Here is a 24,378-nt window from a genome sequence, read left to right as displayed (position 1 = left end):
CTTAGTACCCGGCGATGGACCAGAACCAAAGAAGGCCAAGCACAAAATTAAAAATCAGATGGAGAGGATTCGACAGGCTCAGGATGGATGTAAACGTGAAGGCGGGCGAGGATAGAGGCATCCAGAAGAGCGGTTAAGCTGATGCCTTGAAGGCTTGGGGGGGTGGATTGTGATCATGAAGCCATGCTTCAGTCCTTTTGGGCGTGTTGTAAAGCTGAAGCCATGCTTCAGTCCTTTTGGGCGTGTTGTAAAGCTGAAGCCATGCTTCAGTCCTTTTGGGGGTGTTGTAAAGGTGAAGCCATGCTTCAGTCCTTTTGGGCGTGTTGTAAAGCTGAAGCCATGCTTCAGTCCTTTTGGGGGTGTTGTAAAGGTGAAGCCATGCTTCAGTCCTTTTGGGCGTGTTGTAAAGCTGAAGCCATGCTTCAGTCCTTTTGGGCGTGTTGTAAAGGTGAAGCCATGCTTCAGTCCTTTTGGGCGTGTTGTAAAGCTGAAGCCATGCTTCAGTCCTTTTGGGGGTGTTGTAAAGGTGAAGCCATGCTTCAGTCCTTTTGGGCGTGTTGTAAAGGTGAAGCCATGCTTCAGTCCTTTTGGGGGTGTTGTAAAGGTGAAGCCATGCTTCAGTCCTTTTGGGCGTGTTGTAAAGGTGAAGCCATGCTTCAGTCCTTTTGGGGGTGTTGTAAAGGTGAAGCCATGCTTCACTCCTTTTGGGGGTGTTGTAAAGGTGAAGCCATGCTTCAGTCCAGTTGGGGGTGGAGCCATGCTTAATTGTTTTTGGGAGTGTTGTGAGGGAGGAATCAAGTTTCAGTTATAAGTGGGCAGGGTCATTGTTCAGATATCTTGGGGTGAAGCCATGCTTTAGTTATGAAGATATGTTTCAGTTCCTGTTCAGTCAACAGAAGGCAGATCACACCTCTCACCTGCTCATTCCCAATTACAGAGCAGAATCGGAGAGTGAAGCTCCCTTAAACTTTCCACCAGCCACATGAAGACAGCAGCATTATAACCTATAACATTATAACCTTTATATTTCAGTGTTCCAATGAACACTTGACATGAGGGTAGATGATAACAAAAGGAGGAATTGGGTTTACAAAGCAGCAGTGGGAGGAATTATCGACTTCTCATTGGTGAAACCCACAGGTTGCAGGGAGTGATTGACAGCACGCGCTAATCCCACTCACCTTGGGTCTTGAAACCATATTTGTAATATTTTACTTATTAGTAGAAAGTGCTGGGAAACTGTACTACTGGTTCTGGAACTATTGTTACCTACACCACAGATAACACTGCTGTTAATTTTCAGGAATGCAGTACTGGCCTCAGGAATGATTTTATAATGATGCGCTGCAGTGTTACGCAGAAATGGCCCTTGTGTTTAGCGGTAACTGGGGGATTGTGAGCTGCATTGGGGGGGTTTCTGCGCATGTGTTGTAACCGTGTGGATCTGCAGTTGGTGTAACTGTGCAACAGGTGTGTGTGGGGTGGGGTGGGGCAAGAGGTCAACCTAGTTATTTGAATTGGGGGGTCAGTGTAACTGTGTGTGGAGCGGTCTGTGAACTGAGTGGGGGAGGGGTCATTGTAACTGTGAGGGGGGTAGTGTAACTGTAGGGTAGGAGGGGTCTGTGAAGCATGCTGGAGCAGCAGTGCTCTGAAAAGTATACCACACGGGAACGCTGTTTAGGCCTGTCGCGATAAGCGATAAATCAATTAATTGCACGATAAGTAAAATGAGGTCGATAATTTTTCCGGCTGCAATAATTTTCATTTGCATGCTTGTTTGTTTTCCTCGTGTCTCTCTCTACCAAACGGGAATATCGGCTCTTTTTAGCAAACCGGCTCATTTGGTTCAGCTCACCAAGATGAGCGGACTCTTTCGGCTCCTAAACGGCTCTTTTTAAAAAACCCGCCCCTCTCTACGTTTAACGCGATGTTGATTAACGTGACCTGATTTGAGCTTGTTAAAAATAAGACGCCGTCTAGTGAGCGGGCTTTTTCGGTAGATTATGTGTTCCGGCCACTGTCGTCCTTAATGTTTAGGCAGCTCAAAAACCCAGAAAATTCTATAAACATTAATAAAATGGCTCTTGAACAGGAGCCGGCTGCCATCATTCACTAAAAAGAGTCGGCTCAACGACACATCACTAGTAATGAAGTGTGAACTCTCGTGTGAGTGGGGTCTTTGCATGTCAGCTTCCGCGTTCATGGAAATGCGGCTCGCTCATTTCCGGTCTGTGAGAGACGGCACTGGTCTGTACATGCTGTTTACAGGACCTGCCCAAACTTGTGATCAATGACGCACTTCGACTTTGTAAATCCTCTTCCAAAGCACCAACGAGGAAATCAGAGAAGGGCTTTAAGATGCATGCCTCCACGGATACGAAGGGGGGTCTTATTCGTTCAACTTTGTGGCTGGCGTTAGACTGAGACATGAAGAAGAAAAAATCGGTTATAATGATCAATTTCGCCCAGGCAGACATGTTCACTATAAGAGGTAAAGTAAAATGTGGCAATAAATTATATGAAATGTGAGTATAAATATGTTGGATTTGCTGAATTTCCCAGAAGTGTGCATGGAACGCAAGACTGGCAGCTTTGTCTGTTTTCCCTGCCTGAGCCTAATGTTTAATATTTTAAGGGCGATTTTCATAACTTCATAATACATTTTATTTATTGTTTTTGGTTGTTTTGTATGTTTATTTTGGATATTAAAAATGTCTTCCAGTCCCAGTGTTAAATGTTCTTTAGAAATTAAAGTTTATTGATCGTTGAAAGGGTGTACTTGCATTAATATGCAATTATAGTTACATCAGTTGAAAATGGTCTCACAATGACAGTATTATTGTTTATCGCAATAATTCCTGCGACAATTTATCGTCCAGCAAAAATGGTTATCGTGACAGGCCTAGTCGCTGTTTGCTGTGGGCGTGGGTGGATGGTCCTGCTGTGTGGCCCGGTGAGCTTGGATGGCGATCAGAGCCCAGTAAGCGCGGCCCCACATAGCCTCCAGCGGCCATAGGACCAGAGGGGGGCAGCCACTCGAGCCTTTAATGGTGCTCTCCGCTGCCAAAGAGACGGTGGGAGAGGGAGATGAAAGGGAGGCAGGGCAGCAGCGGGCGAGACCGATGTGGGGAGAGATGGAGCGGGAGGCGGTGGATGCAGGCAGAGACGGAGGGAGCCATCGAGGAAACGGTGAATGGCGATAAGGAATACATCTGAACTTTGGGGAGGGGGTGAGTAAAGAATGCGGGAAGAAGTGGAAGAGAGAGAAGGGAGCGAGGGATGGAGATGGCAAGAAAGGGATACGAGGAGAGAAATTGGGACCGAGGGGCGGATGTGGATGAATGATGTAAAGAAGAATGGAGGAAGTGGGGGATTATGGGCGGGGGGTATTTGAGCTGTTAAGGATGAGTCATCCTGATTCTGTGATGTATTTTTAACATCAGATAAGGCAGGGATGAGGTGGGGGGGGTGTGGAAGTTCCTCTGATGTAAGAAACATTTTTTACCCTGTGTTTAAGGCCACTCTGGGCGGGACCCTTGAGGTTTTTTTGTCCCTCCCACCAATATTAACCACGCCCATCACATGCCCCACCCACCAATGTTAACCACGCCCATCACATGCCCCACCCACCAATGTTAACCACACCTCCATCAATTGTCCCACCCACCATTCATTGACCACTTAATACTTTAATACTTTTCCATGTTGTTTTTTTTTGCCAACCTGTTTTTATTTGCCCGGCCATTCTTCGCTCTGCTATCTTTATTTGACCTGCCCCTCTTTGTTTGCCTGCCATTCTACACTCACTCCATCTGGCCTCGTTTGTCCCACCCACCATCGCTTGTTTCTCTCGGCTCCTGTCTACGTGCAGCTCGGTCCGCCGGGGGGAGCCCCGTTGGAAACTTCTGTTCAGGCAAGCCCTGTGCTGCAGCAGCGGGGGGGAGGGGGAGCAGTTATTTGTGACAGCAGGTCCCCCTCCGGAGTCCTCTGTGTCCCGGGGTAAAGGGCAGGAAGGGGAGATACCGCAGGGAGGCCTGCCCTGGGACACAGACAAGCGGCCTGCTTACTCACTCACTAATCTTCACAGAGATGGAGCGATCGGTGGGGGGGGGGGGGGGGGGATGGAAAGAGACGACTCCAAAGAGGAGGAAGAGATGGATGGAAAAGCAGAGAGAGGGGAGAAAAACAATGGAGAGGGGGAGAGAGAGAGAGTGAGGAAGGTACCTCCTCCAGGATGAAAAAAAAAGTGAAGCTGAATGCCAATTTGAACATTCCGGTTCCCCACCTCGAATTTGGAGACGTCTTTCACAAGGCCCAAATATGGGCGGAATTAGGCTGCCCACACGGCAAGAAGATACACGGATATCCTCTGAGGCGGTGAGATCCAGGTGTCTGTTGGGGTTCAGGTCCCCCGAGCCTAATCAGCCGTACCCAGAAACACCTCACCCACCCCCCCCCGAGACGGACGGCCCTGAGGCACGGAATTAGAAACAATGATAAGGAAAATATTACAACCGCGGTGGAGAAATGAATTTGGCCGACGTAATTATGTAATTATGTGCATTTCAGCTGGGCGAGGATTAAACGACAAATGCCGACGTTACAGCTCACCCCGGCTGGGCCCCCTGCTTCCTAGGTGACTGTCATCTTAGTTATTACTTTGTTTTATTTATTTCAACATGGAAAAATGGAAGAATGGAAGAAGGAGCATGACTAGGAGAATATGGGGGCCTTATTTCTGGGCCCAAATATCTCTCATTTAAGACCCTCAGTGGAGAGGAAAGTATTGGCTTTACTTTATCTTTTTTTATGTTTTATTATGGACGTTTTAAATTTAGCAACGCTTTTGTTGCATCGCCGCACGTGCGGAATTATTCATTTCGATTTGAATTTGAGAGGGAGATTGAGAGGGAACAGTGCAGAGAGAGAAAGAGAGGGAGAGAGGGGGATGGATGGCGCCTGGTCCAGAGTGGATTAATTAAGAGTGATAATTAAGGTGGGACTTTAGCCTTTTCTCCTCTGACCGGCCGCTGTCGCCTCTCCGTCGCCTCCTATCCCGTGTCCCTCCAGTGGAAACGCAGTCACTCCTGGCTATGGTACCACGTGGCAGCGACCGGCACAGAGCCACCGCTGACCTCGACCTCAAGGTGACCGCCGTGGACGGCACCGCGCCTGCTCTGTCGCGTGGCGTCCCTCGCCGCTGTCCTTTTGCAGCCCGGAGGCCGCACCAGCAAAGGCCGGTGGGTAATTAGAAGTTTTAGGCGTGCCTCTTTCTCACTGATCGTGCAGCGTCGAGGGGCCGCCGCGTGTGAGCGCGGGGAGTTTGCATGTTCGCCGCGTGTTCGCGCGGGTTTCCTCTTGTCCTCCAAAGACACGTAGTTAGCTTGGTGTCCCTATAATCTCCATAGTGTGTGAGGGTGTGTCCTGTGACACGAATGGCGCCCCCTGTAGACGGACTGCAGGTTCAATCTGCCTCAGAGCTGGGTAAGCAGTTATGGCACATGGATGGATGGATGAATATATATATATATATATAGGCACTGATGTGTGTATCCAGCACACCTGCATGTGTGTGTGTGGATTATGTTTTTATTACATTGTAGGAATGAAATGTCCCCCACAGTGTAATATAAACCTGTTATTTTTCAGGTCCCCACAAAGATCTGTGAATGCAGTCAAAAAACTAAAAATGCCAGTAGTCTCATATTTAGTTTGGTTACTTATGGTTCAGGTCGGGGCTGGGTGGGGGGTTCAGGTCGTTATTGCTGGGATTAGGGTTATGCCTATAGACATGAATGGAGAGTCCCCACAAAGATATGAATACAAACGTGTGTGTGTGTGTGTGTGTGTGTGTGTGTGTGTCTAGTGGGAGGGGGGAGGAAGCATTTGGAGTGTCTCTAGTGGTTCAGGAGGCATGTAGGATTAATGCAATAAATGTCAGACTTTACATTTAAATTCAAAGAGAGAACAGGCATGTAAGTGGCAGAGCTTGCTCACACTCATGAACACACACACACACACACACTCACACACACACAGATACGCAAAACATGCACACAGCTCGGCCCCAAAGTGGAGACACTTGTGTAGATGCCGGCTTTTTGCAGTGGATGGGAAGGATAGCTGCATATTATAGGATGTAGAGCACTGGCTGTACAGGCGCAGGAAATGCGAAATGCCATGCATGTGGTATCTACACAGTGGTGCAGCATGTAAAAGCCTGCCTGAGTGGGGTGGAGGGTTTAATGCGCAGAATGGTGCGTTTATTATTATTATTATTATTATTATTATTATTATTATTATTATTATTATTATTATTGGTAACAAAAGCTAAGGTCACAACAGCATCAGCGACGCAATCAGTTTGTTAATTCAATTAAGAAGAACAAAGTGAGAAACAGAAACAGAGCTGCAGTAAAATGTCGCTTTTATGGTTAAATAAAAGTGCAAAGTGAGATTATATTAGTGTCAGTCATTCTCCTTCGGGGGTCTGTAAAGACGGCCGGCGGCGCACAGAGACCGAGCAGGGAGCTGTAAGGCCCGCAGTGTGTCTGTATAAGGGAGGGAAGAGGGATACATGCACACACACACACACACACACGCACACTCACATGCACATACACACACACACACACACTCACATGCACACACACACTCACATGCACACACACACTCACATGCACACACACACACGTGCACACTCACATGCGCACACACACACACGCGCACACACACACACAAGTCGGTGTACCTATCTAAATGGGGACCGTCCATTCTTTTCTATGGGAAAAACCTTAATCCCAATCACCCCCACCCAGCCCTGACCTTAACCATGAGTAACCAACCAAAATATAAGACTTTTGGCATTTTTACTTTGATTGCATTCACAGATTTTTATAAAATTGAGGTTATCCTAATGGGGACCTGAAGAAGTGTCCCCAAAAGTAAGGACATTTCAGGTTTTACTGCCCTTTGGGGACAATTTGGTCCTCAAATGTGATCTATGCAAGCCCCCCCCCCCCCCCCACACACACATACATCAGCACAGCGTCAGTGCATTAATCCCATTGCTGTCATTAGACAGGACCGCAGCATATGCGATCGTTCCCATTAAATGTGAAGCTGTTTTGAAAGTGAAAGTGAAAATGACAGCTCGGGAAATGGCTTCCGGGAGCTCAGGTGCGGAGCAAAGCCCCTCCGACAGGCAGCACGCAGCGAACGGGATGGACTGAAACCTGGGCGGGTCAGACGCTGAAGAAGAGCGCGGAGCGTGTCGGAGAGTGGAGGCGAGAGGGATGCTCACGACCCGCGATCCATCTTCCCCACAGTCAGGGAGTCATGGTGGGGTGGGGGGGCGGTGGTTGTTTACAGGCTTTATTCCCCCCTCCTCGTCCCGTCCTCTCCGACTGGCTGCGTTACAGAGGCGAGGCAACATACTTCATGGGCGCTAAGCGTGTTGAGGCGGCTTGTCACTGTGTTGAGGGTGCAGCGAAGGGAGAGGCAGATAGCTAAAAGCCTCCGAATCCCTCTCCCGAAACCCCTCCGACCCCCCCTACACTATTCCCCACCCCACAGAAGATGGATTGGAGGATGATGCCATTGACAGGATGGACGGGTGAAGTGATGGATGACCCAGAGCCGAGCAGCCCACCTCCACGGACGGCGGATGAAGGATTAATGCGGAGCACTGCTGCTCGAGCACGGTGCACTCCCCGGCGTGTGCTCGGCTCGCACGCGCGCTGCGGTGCACTTAACATAGTTACGCCAAGCCGTGGGTCGTTGTTGCCACTGCAGTGCGGGTGACCGCAGGCTTGGGCGGTCAGCTTGGGTTCGATGCGTCAATAATGCGTAAATAGCGCGTCAATAGTGTGAACGCTGCCAACCGTGAGGTGTGACCGGCGCACCTTCTGGGGGTGAGTTTATTGTGCGTTTTTCTTGAGTTGTGAGTTTCTACACATGGCGCAAGATGTGACAAAGTCCACTGGAGGGGGTGTCGTGCAGAACGTCGGCGTTGGCGTCGATGCCTCCTTCAAACGCTGGCACATCTGTACGTGGCGTATGATTCGTGTATTAAAAATACAGGAGGTTTCAGCCAGAGTCCAGGAAGCACAGGTGACCCGTAGTGTTACTTTTGGCCATAGACCAGCCGTGGGGAGGTGGGACACAGTGTCACCATCTCTGGGTCAGAACCAATAATCCGCTGCGGTTTGTCTCCGTGTCAGGGTGGGTCGGGGCGCGTTGTCGACTCTACTTTTGGCACAACCGGCGACACGTTGGCCGGGGGCTGTGGCGCGTCGACAGGCCGCTCGTTGCCAATGGCGACGTGTCTGCGTTGGCACAGATAATGCGGCGCCGTCGATTTCGCCCGCCGAGGGTGGCACGGGGATCGGACGACAGATTGCAGGGTCTCGCCGCTCCACCGAGTCAGGCAACTGATGAAATGGGCCGTGGGGGGGTGGGGGGGGGGGAAGCCAGGTCTCTCACAGGAAGCGGCCAGTCCAGTAGTGTCCAGCAGGGGGCCGGGAAAAAACCTCGGAGGTGTATGGATCGATCTCAGGCATTTGGAATTCGCCCCAACATCATTTATTGAAGCGCCGGTTCCAACAGGGGAGCTCGCGCTGAGTATTTATTTATTGGGCCGATTCTGGACGCATGGCTGACGACTTGATTAGCACCCGGGGGGTGGGAGGGGGGGGGGTGGAGGAGAGGAGAAGAAGATGGCAGGAGAGGGATGGAGAGCATATCGGAGGCCCCCTAGTGCCCAAATGTGGGCTGTACATCTCGGTTTAGGTGTCTCAGTGGCGGATGTGATGAGCGGACCAGTGACTGGCGCGTGTGGAAACAAGTGGGACGGTGGAGGAGGCGGCTGGGGGTGTGGGAGCGAGCTTCTGGGGAAATCCAGACCCTGAGCACAGCAGCTCCGTAATTAGGCCGAGCGGGGCTGTGTTTCCGGCTCTGCGAGGATGACAGGGAGCAGCCCGGCTGACCCACTATGCAGGGGTCACATTTGGCTCCTTTTTATTTGCAAACTGCCTCCGGGAAGCAATAAAATTAAACCGCCGGTATTAAATTGGAAGGTTTTGGAGCACCTCTGAGGTCTCCCTTCTCACGCTTTGGTGTTGGTAAAAGCCTTCAGTGAAACATGGGAATGGAGGCGTGCCAACGGGCGTGGCAAAGATCGGGCGCCGAGAAATGTCGCCGCGCCGCCGGAAAGCCGAGGAACCCTCGAGCTTCCCGCCGCCCCGTGACAAGATGGAACGCAGCCTCTCCCTGTCATGCCGACCGTGGAGAGTCAGGAAGCCTTATCGCCAGGCACATGAGTCGTGAGGAGAGCCCTTTACTACCATAGCAACACCGGAGACAAGTGACGCCGTATAGTGGTGACGGAGAGAGCTACGCGCTCACGGGACAGGGGCGAGAGAGCCGCACGTAAAACAAGACACGACCCTGAGTGCCGTGTGCTCGCATCACCGCGGAGATCTCCAGGGATGGGGGCGTCCTCGGAGCTGACTGTGAATCAGCTTCCTACCCCTAAACACTCACACACACACACACAGTCTACATATTCATATCTCTAAAGGGACTCTCCATTTAGTTCTATGGGTAAAACCCTAATCCCAGCAATGACAACCTTATCCCCTACCCAGCCCTGACCTTAACCATTAGTAAAACATAAAGACACAAGACAAGACATTTTTAGTTTTTTCATTAGTTTTTCAATAAAGATTGATTTAAAAAAATGGTCCCCACAATGTCAGAATAACAGGTTTTTATCACATTGTGGGGACATTTGCTCCCCCGATGTAATATAAACATGACCCACAGACATACATACACATCCCCCCATCGCTACACACACGCACACGGCCCAGAACACGCATACGCACCCAAACACGCACACGCCAATGGTATGCCAGAAGGTCCATTATTTACATTGTATCACGTTTCGCCATTGATTGCTACAAAGTAACGATGGTGATGGATCTCCCAGGCTGTCACAATAGCAGCGGGGGCCCATACAGGTTTTAAATGGGATTAGGCTTAAATGGAATTTAATTTTCACCATCTCCGTCTCTCTGACTCCGAAGCCCGTCTGCCTTGCAGACGCTCCAGGGAGACGGGAGAGCCTGGGGTGGGGTGGGGGGGGGGGGGGGGGGGTGGCGCGGGGCTCGTGATTAGTCTCAGGGCCGTGTGCGGGCGGGCGGGCGGGAGTAAGATAGAGTGCGCTGGCGTCTCTCTGGCGGGAGCTTGGCATGGGGGGGGGGGGGTCATATTGAGGTCTGGGCTGTGCAGTGACCACCCTGCATCATGGCGTAGCCCCGGGACAGTGAGCTTCAGCTGCGGCTGCCTGCCTGTTTCCCGGCCGTGTGGTAAATATTCCACACGCTAAATATTTAAAAGCGAACTAGTAATCCTCTGGGATTACGTGAACGAATGAATGAATGAATGAATGAATGAATGAATGAATGAACGAGCGTTTATTCCGGAAAGATGAATTTTCCAGGTGGATTTTGCAGGGTTTGGCGAGGATCATGGGCAAGGAACATGCATGTTTGCATGGACTGGACCACACTGAGTGCCGCAGGTGTGTGTGTGTGTGTGTGTGTGGGTGGGTGGGTGGGGCCGGGAGACTGTGTGTCCACGGCCTCATCCGGGCTCGCCGCGGGGGGATCCAAGATTTGTCGCGTTTCCGTAATCTGTCGCCTTCAGCCAATGACGTGCCAGCCAGCGAAATGTCACATCCTTCCCTCTCCGTGTCCCCTCAGCTGTTATTACTGTGCCGGGGGGGCCGAGCTCACCGCCGTCAGGCCTGCTGCAGAGAGCTGAGGGGCGGGGCTAGGCGGGGGTGGCGGGACGCAAGGCAGGAAGGAAGGGAATAAGGGAGGTGGAAAGAGAGAGAGACTGGCACTGTGGGAAGAGCTGAGTTCCTCTGTGATACGCACACCGTTCGGGTTTCTTATTGCTGTAGTTCTGCTTTTATTTTTTAAGAAAATGATTTGCATATTTTAAATATTAGTCAGCATCAGCAAGAATGAGAGTATCAGAGGAAAGAATAACAGCCCTGTGCCTGATGCTCCCTGCACCCCCCCCCCCCCCCCCCCCCCCCCAAACCTTATTCCTATGTTTACACTCCTTGCTTCTGGCTTAAGCGGTTTCCCACATCTGCCTCCTCCCAGAATGCCGGGGCTTGGGGTGTGAGCGGATCCGGCAGATGCAATTGATCCGCCGGCGGAGAGCCGAGCTGTTCGGAAAATACTGCGGATCCCTCGGCCCCGGAGCTTTTGCGTTTCTCTGCAGTGGGGTCAATGTGCACCCAAGTCTCCCGCAACTCCTGGGGGGGGTCCTACATGCACTGGGTTTCAGTGGAGAAGAGGCGTGTGTAGGATTGGTGTGTCCCATCAGACCTGATAAGTATACTGTGTCATCTAACACAGATGGACCGGTTAGCGGGCCCCCGGTTAGCGGGCCCCCGGTTAGCGGGCCCCCGGTTAGCTGGCCCCCGGTTAGCTGGTCCCCAGCAAACACATTAGCCTGGAAAAACAAGGAAATGTTCCCCATTCACAGAGGGATACGAGAACGAGTGTGTGAGTGTGTTGGGGGAGGAAGGAAGGGAGGGAGAGATGGAGAGAGCGGAGGACAGGGGTGAATCTGGCTGTGAGAAGAGGAGTGGAGGATTGAAGGAAGTAGAGAAGTCTGATGAGAGGAGCGAGAGATGGTATACATCCTTCTTATGCATATGGAGACGCGAGGTTAAGGGTCAATGGTGAGAGAGCCCAGTCATGCAGTCACCATGTGGGGGCGCCGGACACCTCCTGACTGGCAACCAGTCATGCCAAATCAGCGTTGGTTCACGCACATGCCTGGGAGTCTGCAGTCGCATTCAACACACGCTTGTGAATCGTGCATGTGCAGCATGACGTTTGCAGGCCGTCGTGGATGGTAAGGTGGGAGTGATGGAGAGCCAGACGGACACACGAGTGTCGTGTCCTTCTGTGGGTCAACGCGGTGAGCTTGCTGGCTGGGGGGCGTCTCACACGCTTCTTCCCGGAGGCATGGATTTGCCTGTTAATTGGTGATAATTAAGGCAGGCCCCTGTTTGAAATGATTAACATTATTGATGTGTGAGTGGTCCAGATTCCCCACATTCTTGCACGGAATCACCGGCGAGTTGGGGGAAATTTCAGAGAGAAATGCTGAATGGATTTAGGACAAGGGAATTAAAAACAGATTAACTTTTAAAATCAGGCTCCGGAGAGCCTCCGCCAGTCTTAATTATAATTAACAAACCGGTCGATCTGCTCGGCCATAAACAAGCCTTTCAGAGAGCTCCTTGAGATGGCCTAGGTCGAGGACAAGCTCAGGTCGCCTGTGGTAAACCTCTAGAAAGCTCTAGAGCGACACCTTGTTCTCCACCCTGACCTCCGAATCCCCTCGCTTTAACTGACTATTGGGTTTTCTCCAGACAGTGGCCTCCTTCCCAAGCCATGTGAGCTCCTGCATGTCATGTGATCCGGCTTTTACGATCCCCTACCCGTATTGGGGGTGGGGTGGGGGGGGGGGGGGTCAGTCCCAGGTCATGTGATCACTTTCCTGTTAGGTGATACGGCACCTCTGAGGACGGGTGGTCAGACTGCGGTGGAGGAGTGGTTCCCTCCCTGTCCTTTAGTGGTGGTGACCTGACACTCTGGGGACAGGAGTTTTGTCTGGAGAATTATCGGCATGCTGGGACACGAGTGGCCCATTAGCGTTTCGGTATTAACGGGAAGATGAGTCATTAAAGCATTACTGCCCCCTACTGGTCAGGTTCTCAGTTCACCTTCCATTCTGTCCTCCAGATGTTTTTTTTCCATTAGTTTTCCTTTCTGATGTTAGTGTTTCACACATTTTATTCTTCCTTTCATTTTTTAGGCTCCATTTTATCACTCTCTCCTTTACCCTGTGCCCCCCCCCTCCCCACTAGTTCACGCTTCCTCACACGCCCCCCTCTAAGTGCTGTGGAATCCTGCTGGCCTCAAAGGTGCCCCCCCCCCCCCCATCCTTGAGTTGCTAGCTCCCCTGCCGCAAGGTGCAACCACATGGGGGCACGGGGTGGGGGGCAGGATGGCTGCAGCTCATACCGGTCTCCGATCCCAGCCAACACGGCCCACTTCATCTCAACTGGGTGGAGGGGGGGCGGGGGGCAGTCCTGTATATCACCGCCTGTGCATATTTCATGTGCTGAAAGAGGGAGCCCCGGGGGTCATGTGAAAAGCCGCATGCTGCATGTATGGGCGGAGCCTTGGTTGTAGATTTACCGCATTCTAATCCTTCTGCGGGGGGCACAGAAACGCTTTCCTGAGTGTTTCCTGAGAGAGGGCTGCGGAAGACCGAGGGTAAGTGGGCTGAGGGGCCCTTTATGGAAAACAGCCCTAAGGAGTCGCAGTGCTGAGCCACGAATGGTGATGCGTCCCTCGCATTTCCACCCTGGATCTGATCCCGGGATGCGTGGGGCATGCACACGCAAACGGCACACAGATACGCGCCTATGCTGTGCGGCTCCGCCATCGGTTGCCCGTGTCCCCTTGCCATCGCCTCCCCAGATCTGCTGTAAATTCCTCCTCTCTGTCGCCTCGAGAGCAGCGTTCCGGCTGCCGCTCTGCCGATCCGCCGCGCCTTCGCGGAAGATTCCAAAAGCGCCGGGAGACGTTTCTCTGCGCCTGTCCGGGAGATGACAGCGGCCCCTTTATTGTGCAAATGGGAATAGATGCAACGGATTCGCTTTCATTTCACCGGCCTCTGTGAGGCGCTGGGGATGTTTTCGGTGCTGGCTACAGGCTAACTGTGTGAGCTGCAGGCTTTGCATATAGCCCAGGGGCTCTGTTTTGTAGGTTAAATGATGCACTCAGTCTAAGGACAGAGGCTATATCAGCAGGCCAGGGACTGTGGTATGTATATATGAGCACGAAGAGCTACTCAGCAGCAGCCCTGAATGCGTGTCTGTAAAATGGCGTGGACAGCTGCTCCCCTGCACGATTGGGATGCGGATTTGGAGGGCATGCGGGGTGAATTTGGGATTGCCATTACCTCAAAGCATGCTGGATTGGCAACATGGTGGACCTACCCAAAAGCCCTGTGTGTGTGTGTGTGTGCGCATGTGGTCTCTGTCCTCTGCCAAATGCTAGGAGTGACTGAGTATGTTTGTGTGCATGTGGGAACAAGAAAAGAGAAAGGGATTTAGACAGTCTCTAAACCAATACTGGCATGAGGAATGGCTGTTGGGATCGTGTTAAGGCAGCACACTTTGATTTAAGAGAGCCATAAGCATTGTTAAGGAGGTTCTAAAGTCAATATGCAAGGGTTTTTATAGGGTGGGGGCGGGGGTTGGTTGGGGGGGGGTAGGCGGCCCAGGCCAGCGGGATGCTGACTCATTACTGGAGCCAACCCTGGTCACAATCAGGACAGGCGTCTGTCAGCCTGGAGCTGGTCACCTGACTTGGTTGTGATGTCATAATGCTCAGGGTTCCATCGGCACCCGGAGATTCCGATTTGGTTCTGGGTAAAAACAATAGCACTATTATTAACAATAACTATTATTATAATATTAATATTAATATGATTGTCATTTTGGGTAGGAAATTAATTAGAATAGAATGAAAAATTTTAAACATTAAAAATTTAATTAGCATCAAATTAAAATATCCCTTGGAATCGTGTTAGCGGTGTTTTCCTGGCCTGGTCCTGCACAAGTTAAGCTACACTGTGGTGTTTCTTTGCCATAAAGTGCTGCCCCCTGGAGAGACTGAGAGTTATTGCATTTCCATGGATTTGCTGCTCGCCTGTGTATCAGCTGCACTGTGCTGCTGGTCTGCCCATTACACACTTTTATTTTTGTGCCCTGTATGGAAGTCATACCATCTGGGTAATGTTCCACTCCCCTCCCCAAGCCCATCCCCCACCACAACACCGCAGCTTCGCTCTGCACTGATTTTGAGAAAGACGAGGTTGATCTGTAGACAGTGCAGGGAAAAAATGAAAACTGACAGAAATGCTGACTGCAAGACAAGAGCCTTGTTTGTCCTTTACTGGAAAATCATGCTGCATTGCACTCATTTGTTTCCCTGGGGAAACATGGGCGTCAGAAATAGAGGGTTCCGTGCCTCAGTGGAGTCTGTCCGAACATTCATTACGACGCTTCTGGCAAAACGTGTAAGACTTGCATTTGGTCTGGAGTTTGCCGACTACGTCAGCTCTTGCGTAAGCGAGTTCAGTGGCCCTCTCTCCGGAGTTGACATATCACAGCGTGGATTGCTGTCCCTCAGACCCTGAGGGCTCCTCTTCCTAAGCCTGTCCTGACCAGTTTCTGTAGTCGAATGGAGTCCTTTGATATGTTAAAATTTGAATTTCTCGATAGCATTAGCCGATGCTTATTATCCAAAGCTCCACTCGCTTTCTATAGCCTGATGTTTTTTTTTGCAGTGATTCGGGTTGCACGTTTCAGTGCCGTGCAGCAGGGGGTGCCCTCCCCCGGGACTCGAATCTGCGGTTGCTTGCATTAGTATATAAGGAGTGGGGAAGCTGCTGCTCTCTGGGGAGGATAGGTGGCCCAAAAACCTGAAGAGAGGTGATGAAAAGCACACGGGCACTTCACGGACATCTATAGGCCATGTCACAGTGGGAGGTGAAGGACCCCAGGGCTGTCTGGGAGAGGACCCAGCGGGCTGGCGGGGTTCCGGAGCTGACACAGCAACTGGAACTGGTCTGGGATGTGTGGTGTACTGTAAGTGAGGATGGGGTGGACTGGGTGGGGGAGGACAAGCCTGGCAGGGTTATAATGGATTACAAGTCGTGTTGCATACTGTATGCATGCTGTAAATGATCTTAAGCGTATTCCCAGCCCCCCACCCCCACTCTGGCCGACAGAGGTGGGGGGAAATTGATCTGCTTCACCAAGCCTGGAGGCCAGGCCTAGCTGAGGGGGGTGGGTTCTCAGGCCAAGAGGATCCTCTGAGAGGATACTTTATCCATTAATCGTATGGGTGTTGGGCGTGGGGGGGGGGGTCGTGCAGGTCAGCAAAGTGTGTGTTTTTGTGTGTGTGGGGGGGGGTGAGGGGGGGGTTCAATGATGTCAGAAAAAACATAATTGCACAACCTCTGGAGAAATGGTTCTGTAAGTGTTAGTGGGGGGGGGGGGTAAGTACTGCTGGGTTCTTTTGGGAGTGTGGCTGGGGGGGGGTGGTGTTTGTGGAGTGTGGGGGGGGCGGGCAGAGCAAGTGGAGTAACTTCGCACACTCTAACCCACAGTGTAAATAATTCACTCCAGCTTCAGATGAGATCAGTGCCGACTGTGAATGAGCCAATCGGTTCACCCCGCCCGCCGAAGATGTGAGCTCCTCCGTGATTGGTGGGCCGCAACCCCCCCCAAGAATCTATTGGGGCCCCTCATTGGCTGATGATGCTGCTTCGACTCGACGCCCCTTAATTATTTATCCGATGCCACCCGCCCTTGTGATGTGTGTGTTGGGGGGGGGGGGGGGGGGTGCGGGGATAGCGAGGGGGGTGATAGAGAGAAAAATAGGTGAAGGCTGACGTGTGGAAAACCTTCGGCCAGGCATTGCGGGCTGTCGCCTCCTTTTTTTGCTTTTTCGGTCCTCTGAGTTCTTTTTTTGGAAAGGGGGGCGGCGAGGTTGGCCTGCAGGAGGTGTTTTCTGTACCAGAATATCGGCCAGCGGCTTTGATGATAAACAAACTGAAAGTAGATACGGGAGGATCTCTGATGAGCGCGGCGGACCGGGAGTGGAGCTCGCGCAACTTAAGGCTAATTTATGCTTCTGCGTCCGGCAGCCCTAAACCGTAGCCGGACACACGTCTCCCCAGACGTAGCTACCGGCGTCAGGCTACGACGTCGCGTACATAGCTACCTGCGGCTCAGATTCTACGCAGAAGAATAAATCAGCCTTTAGATTTGCGGCCACCGTTTAAATGAGTCCGAACGTGAGTGAAGCAGCGTGTCGGTATGGGCACGTCACCAGGCATATGCGCCTGTTTCTGAAGTAGGTAGCGCCAAAGCATATTCCTGTGAATCACGCCTCCCCCCCCTTGCCCGTGTTTCCGACACGTGTTAAGAATTTAGCATCTCTCGCTGTACCTGCATCACCGATTATATGTCCTGGGAAGGCGAGATGGGGGTATGTGTGTGGAGGCCGATACCGAGGCCTGATTGAGCCCAGAGATTAATGGAGATTGATAAAAACACACACAGCTCAGCTTGTCTCCCCTCATAATGAAGATGAATCTGTCAGGATCTGGCAGGACTGTTAGAGAGCAAGGGTGGGCTGGTGCCAGTCACACGCTCCCAGTCACTCGCTGGGGCTGCGAGGCCACCCCCCCGCCCCCCCCCCCACCCCAAAATTCCTGCTCTTCAGCTGTGCGTTTTTCTTTGCGAATTACCCATGATCGTTTTCCTAAGTACTTGTAAGCCAATGGAGCGAACAAACCCGGAATGAATCGCTCCGCACTTAATAATTTTAAAAAGTAAATAACTGATTGTTGATTAATAGCCTGTCGCCGAGAGCGGATCGATCGCTGTCCTTTGTTTTCACGGGAGGTTTTAAAGATTTTATAACCGGCTGTCGGCCCTGTGCGTTGGCAGTCCGACTTCCAGGGAGAGAATAATGACAAACAAACAAGCAATGAGGGTTCTGTCACTGCATAAATTTCACTGCAAGCCCAGTCACAGCCGCAGTGCATTTTAACACATTTAATGCAAAATCAGTACATTTACCTCTGGTTCCTGGTGTAGGAGTGAATAACATGAGACTTCAATACAGTTACCCAGCGATAATGTGGATTCACCAGGATGAGCTTGCTTCGGTATCAGTGGGTATCGTGGCACTTTTACTCAAAGCTGTAGAAGGATGGGGGGAGGGGGCATTTCGTGCCAAACAAAAGCAGAATGTTTGACAAAGCCGGTCAGCCCAATAGGCAGCACAGGCAACTGCCCAGGGCACCATCCTCGGGGGTCGGGGGGGGGGCGTCAACTTGGCAAGTCAGTTTCACTTTGTGTAGGACAAAGGGAGGGGGGGGTGGGCTGGTGGTGAAGGCAGAAGGGCTTCGACTGGCACTGGTATTCACTTAGAGAGGGTGGGGGACATTTGCGGAAAAAAAACCCCAGGACTCAGTTAAAGCAGAGTTTCAGATAAGAATCGCAATAATCAGGACAATAAGGAGACAGCTGTGAGATGGGGGCATAACTAAGGCACTAACTGGAGATCAAGGTGCAGATGGAGCGGACAGAAAGTGGAACGAGAGATAAAAGCCATTTTAATTCTCAGGCTGACTTCTGCTGTCTTGCCGTCTCTCTCTCTCTCTTTCTCTCCCTCTCCCACTCACTCACTGTGTATCCCCCCCCACCCCCACACACTACGGTATCTCCACCCCTCTTATCTCCCCACTCCAGCCTCCATGCAGAATGTGGCAATCAGCCATTTCTGTAATTGCAGAAGCGGAGATTGCCCCGCCGAGGGCCGGGGGTCGAAGGTCAGAGGTGGGGAGATTGCGCAGGAGTTCTTAAACGTAACCCTCTTGTCTTTTATTTTTTTTTCCCCAAAAGCGAAGGCAGATACGGGGTGGGGGGGGGGGGGTGCAGTTTACTTGTACACAGGCATGTCACGAAGAAGACAAAGGAGAGGCAGGGGTAGGTTTGGAGAGGCCTCAGGGCTGGAGGTGTTTAGAATTATAAATGAGAGAGCGAGTGCATGCATGACCGCGTGGGATTGTACATGCGTGGGTGTTGCTGCGTGTGTGGGCACCAGCTAGGGCTCTTGCCCTGCCCTCCAGGATTAGAAAGCCCGACAAAGGAAGAGGAAGTAAATGAGAGGTTCTCAGTCAACACACACACACACACACACTGTGTCTGTGGCCCCTGGGTAGCTCTGAGGCAGGTGGGGCCCCAACGGGAGAATGATAAATATCACTGAAGGTCAGGAGGAGGAAGTGGACTCCAGGGGCCCAAAGAAGCAGTATCACCGGGCGTCGGAAGAGGGAAGTCTTCGTTTTGTTTTGAGGCTGCCATCATAACTAAGGGCAGCCATGCGCATCTTCGCCATCTTAACTAAGGGCAATGGTGCGACAGAGCTAGATCAGCCGCTAAGAGAAATGTAGACGTCGAGTGACCGAGTCCCATGCTTTGCGGCTGGGGAGTACGCTTGTGCTGATAATATATGTATGTATTCTAAGGCACGCGAGTTCCACCTTGCCCTGGTGTATTTTTTCTAACAGAGAGAGCAGTTTAATTCCGTGGCCTTTCCTCCCACCTGAATTCAGCGACGCGCGCACACACACACACATATACACACAGAGACACAGAGTCGCGCACACACACACCGACACCTGCCCGCCTCCGGTGAGACGGGGATTCCATTGTTCCGATGCTTCCGAGCCCCCGGGTGAGACCGGGGAGGCCGTTTGAAGATGAGAGCGGCTTCTGACAGTGTTTGGCTGGGCGGTGGTCAGGCCTCCAGCTCGCGGTGTATTTAATTAGGCAAATTAGGTGTGTGAGCCCTTGGCTGGGAGGTTCTGAGTCACCACTGCCTGCTGAGCAACCCCCCCCCCCCCTGTCCCCCCACCCTGCACACGCATAGCAGCTTAAGGGTCCCACTGACACAGCGCATTACAGATTCTCTAAGCGTGAACCCCCCCCCCCTCCCCCAGCCACCAATCCAAATGTAGTTCTGTTGCTTGGAAACTCACAGCCTTTGTCAGTCGAGGCCACTTTTAATTCCACCGGTTTGTTAGGACTGCGGTGGATATACACGCGGGGAATTCCCTGAGAGTCCTCTGCTGAGAAGATCAGACTCTCTGAGTGGCTCGGTCGGATCTTCAGGTGCTGCAGCAGGCGGTGCCGTCGCACGTGCGTTACCGAACAGACCTGCAGGGGGAGCTAGGCGCCTCCTCCATCCTGATGCTCTCTGATAGGATACACTCCTCACTGCCCCTACTCAATGAACACCTCCCTCTGTCCAATCTTTTCCTCTTTCCAGGGTCTGCCAGAGAGAGGGATTAAGCGGGAAGGGGGAGGAGCTCCCAAATCCCGGGCCCCGCCCAGCCGAGACAGCCGACCACGCCTGCACCCCGACCCAGCGCCACGAGCATGGCCCTGCCCATTTGGATCCTCTGCACGTGCGCTGTCACGCTTGGCAACATCGCCCCCTCTGCTCAAGGTTGGTACTGCAATGTTGGGTTCGTCGTTCTCCACATCCGTTTTGAATTCCTCCAAAAAAATTAAGAAATATGTCACGGAAGTAGGAGGTAAAAGGAGCAATGGAGCAAAAAAGAGACTGAGGAAGCGGGTACCGCCCCGGATGCATGCGGGGATTCCGTGTTTGTATCCGGGTGTTTATGGGAGTGTCTCAGAAGTGTCACCTTCTCCGGCATGTAGGGGATGCGTCTGTGAATGAGAAATGGATTTTCAGGGCTCCATTTGTGCGCCGGCGTGGGATTGCGTCTGTGAATATGTGTGTGTGTCTGTGAATCTGTGTGTGTGTCTGTGAATCTGTGTGTGTGTGTGTCTGTGAATCTGTGTGTGTGTCTGTGAATCTGTGTGTGTGTGAATCTGTGTGTGTGTTTGAATCTGTGTGTGTGTGTGTGAATCTGTGTGTGTGTGAATCTGTGTGTGTGTTTGAATCTGTGTGTGTGTGTGTGTGTGAATCTGTGCATGTGAATCTGTGTGTGTGTTTCTGTGAATCTGTGTGTGTGTCTCTGAATCTGTGTGTGTGTCTGTGAGTCTGTGTGTGTGTGTGAATCTGTGTGTGTGTATCTGAATCTGTGTGTGTGTGTGTGTGAATCTGTGTGTGTCTGTGAATCTGTGTCTGTGTGTCTGTGTGTGTGTGTGTGTGTGTGTGCCAGTGATGGGGTCTATCCCAGTGGCAGGTGACCTGCTTGGGAGGCTGTGGCAGCCCCGAGGGAGGGGCGATGCCAACACTGGACCTCACGTCCGCCATCTGCTGTGCTCGCTGACTCACTGGCAGCCAGCCGCACACTGGAGATAGGTGGGGGGGGGGGGGGGGGGGGGGGGTTGGGAACTCAAACTTGAAAGAACTTGAGAGAAATAAAGAGAAACAGGGATGATGAGGGAGACAGGAACAGACAAGGAGAAAGAGAGAGAGACGAAGAGAGAGATGAAGAGAAAGAGAGAACTCAGAGTCCTCTGTCATTTAGTTCTTTGTCTTTTTATGCGTTGCATTTGTTAGCTGTTTTAATTTATTTGCTGTATTTTCCGGGGAAATGAGCACCGGCTTTTTGCAAGCAAAGCTGATTTAGAGCCGAATCTGTACGTGAGACAGGAACGGGGCAGAGAGAGCAGGTCTGCTCTGTCCTGTAAGCACTTCAAATATGAACATCGCACTCTGTTTTATATTTAACTTTTTGAGTTATATGTTCGTAGCCTCCCGGTGTGCTACACTCCTGTAGCGGTGAGGTGGGGCTGGATGACTTGAAAAAAGAATGTGGGGGGGCTGTGAAAGTAGCCAGCTTGCGACTGTGTCCCCAGCTGTCCGGCGTAAAAGCCCACCGATCCGGGAAGAAGCTGCAGTCAGGCCGCGATTATTCACCGTTTACTTACCCTCTGCTTTATCCACTGCTTTATTTACTTATTTTAAACTGGTAGTTCCAGAAATACGGACCCGCCGTGCACGTCGCCGGGGCCGTGATTTGTGCGTGGGCGCTTGGTGCGAGCCGGGAACAGGCGTCACCGATCTGGGATGGCTGACCCCTAGAGGACCCCGGGGAAATTGCATAGAGTTGGTGGACGGGGATAAGAAGATTAAACTGTAATTTGTAATAATGTGCTATAATTGCAGGGTGCGTGTAATGCTGAATAAATAATACTGTGGAGTAATGTGGGGGAGGGGGGGGCGTATTTGGAAGGTACCTTTAATTTGGAGCAGGCTTCTGCTCTACGTTTTCCTGATAGACTCTGGCTTTATTGTCATTGTAAGAAGTTTTCATGAAAGTCAACATCTGTGATTCCCCAGCGATATTCTGAGGTACACGGGAATAGTAAGGGGAAGATGATAAACAGCAGAAGTATCATTAATATAAAGTATAAGAAGGTAAAATATAATGGAGAGGTAGGGAAGGTCTTGTGTGTAGATCACAGGCAGACCCAGCTTGGGGGGTCACAGGTTTGGTATCGTGGATATTTTTTAAAAAAATTAACCAGGACAATTAAGCCCAGGATGGGCGGAAGGTGGGAATGGGGTTTGGTAAATGCCAGCGCATGCAATAACACCTCCGGGGAGGCAGGGGGAGACATGGGTTTCTGAGGGCGGAGAGCGCCTGCTTATTAATGCCATCCTCTCTCCTCTCTTCTCCTCCATGTCCTTGGAGCTACTTTTTTTAATCATATTTACTTTTCAAAAAAAATATGATTAATATCCTTCCTGTGCGCAGCATTGTGATAAGGGAGGGGGGGACTATTTGGATAATTGGATTGTTGGATTCAGTAATTAATGTTGGAGGTTAATGATGAATAAATCCATTACACAAATGTACGGATTTGTTCTGAATTTCGGGGGGGGGGGGGGGGGGGGGGTAAGACGTAATTAAAACGGGCACAGAAATAATTTGTAACTAATTCTGTACAGTATTTTCAATTAGTTTTGTCACAGAAAACAAACAATTTGGTTCTGAAGCAAGGTGCATTTGTTAATTAAAGTAAATAATATTTTATTTTTTAATTCTTGTGAAAACAGATGTTAGACGGCAGGCATAAACTGGGGATCGATGTGGGGGTTTTATCCCTTTTATTTTCTGCAGGGTCCCCCCCCCAGAGGGTAATATAGACCTAATCCACACACACGCTATATGCCATTTCAGTGTGTGCTGCTGTCAGAATGATGTAGGTCTGGGTGTGATCCTGGCTTAACAGGATGCCGGTGGCTGCCTCCCCCCCACCTCTGTGCCTCTGTCAGTCACCTTGTACTGTCCCCCCCACCTCTGTGCCTCTGTCAGTCACCTTGTACTGTCCCCCCCCACCTCTGTGCCTCTGTCAGTCACCTTGTACTGTCCCCTCCCACCGCCTTACCTCCCCTGACTACCTCCCCCCCATTGCCTTCTCTTCCTTCTCCCACTCTCTCTACTCCTCACCCGTCTACTTCTCCACCCCCTCACTCCGTGCCCCCCGCCACCATCGGGTGACCCTCCCCACCACTCCATCTCTGTGTTCACTTCAAAGCTCTCGGGCCGAGAGCAGCAGGCCGGGCCGGGGTGCGAATGTGCGGAAAGGTTAATGGAGGTGCTTTGAGCACCCATCGCGAGGGGACGGCACAGTGCGCTCTCACGCCAGGCTTTGAAGCCGGCCTCTGTGCGTCTGCATGTGTGTGTGCGCACTGCACCTGCCTGTGCGTACACCTGTGCATGCAAGCGTGTCTGTGAAGCCTGCACTTTCCATTCGTGTGGCCCGTTGTGTCTGTGTGTGTAAATCCGCGTCGTGTTCCGTGTGGCTTCCACACGTGTCTGTCTCCATGTGCGTGTGAGTCAGCAGGACGCGACTCCGCCCGGGCTGTGGCCACAGATCGCCATGGCTGCGCTCGTCCCCGTGACAACCCTGCCTCTGTCCTCTCCTCCGTCTCTGGCCCTTTTCTTCTACAATCCCTTCCTTTTTTCTCTTTTTCCCCTTCTCTGTCCCTCGTGCGTTGGCTAAACAGCCGTGCGTTTCCGCCATGGACTCGGGTTCATTGCCATTCCCGCGTCACTGAGGGGGGGGGGGAGACTGACGGCAGCTTCCTGTCTTCAAACGCAGCCCCCCCTGTGTGTCAAGCAGAATCATCCCGTGTAGGAAGCACGGTCCCCACTTTGCGTGGTGAACCGTCATCGGGATGCGCTGGGAGACAGCGGAGAGTCAGCTGGGCCAGTTCTGTCAGACAGGCGGCTCTCGCTGACTGGCTGCTTTGTCGGGAAGTTTTCCTCGCAGGGAAGATGGGTCGGCCCTCTCTGCATGTATCCCTCGTTTTCGGAAGAGGCTCAGGCCTAGGCATCGCCCCGGATGCTCGGAGGCAAATCAGCTATGGGGGCGGGGGTGTTACCAAGCATGGGCAGGCAGGTGGGCGTCGCCTGACAGACGACGGGGGGACCAACTGCTTGTCGGCGGGGGTCCAAACGGCCGTCACGGGATCAGTTGGCCGCCAGCAGGCCCATCGCCGCGGAAATGGCCACCGCCAGCGTGCAGGGATTGCGCCGGGCACCTGCTGTCGGCTGCCTCTCGTTTTCTGTTTTTTTTTTTACGTTTTCCCACTGTTTAATGATTTAATTAGCAAGCTGCCGTACGAGCTGCGCGTCGGCACTGCGGGGGAGCCGGGAGGTGCCGGCGAGCCTCGCTGCGTTGCTGTCTGCCCGCTGTCG

The 24,378-nt window shown here is 52.0% G+C and overlaps 1 protein-coding gene across 2 annotated transcripts in view; it reads left to right on the top strand.

Annotated features, from left to right (window-relative positions):
- Positions 1-24,378, top strand: part of LOC125717544 (adhesion G protein-coupled receptor L1-like) — a 66,072-nt gene that overhangs the window by 4,898 nt on the left and 36,796 nt on the right. For both annotated transcript variants that reach the window (XM_048990598.1, XM_048990597.1), the window contains exon 3: positions 20,019-20,198. In XM_048990598.1, the coding sequence (XP_048846555.1) occupies positions 20,129-20,198 (70 nt within the window). In that variant the 5' untranslated portion in view covers positions 20,019-20,128. The remainder of the gene's footprint in view (positions 1-20,018; positions 20,199-24,378) is intronic.

Source organism: Brienomyrus brachyistius, chromosome 22 (genome assembly GCF_023856365.1).
Source record: "Brienomyrus brachyistius isolate T26 chromosome 22, BBRACH_0.4, whole genome shotgun sequence".
Lineage (NCBI taxonomy): Eukaryota > Metazoa > Chordata > Actinopteri > Osteoglossiformes > Mormyridae > Brienomyrus > Brienomyrus brachyistius.
Note: the sequence above shows the minus strand (reverse complement) of the source record. Positions and strands in the feature narration are given on the sequence as shown.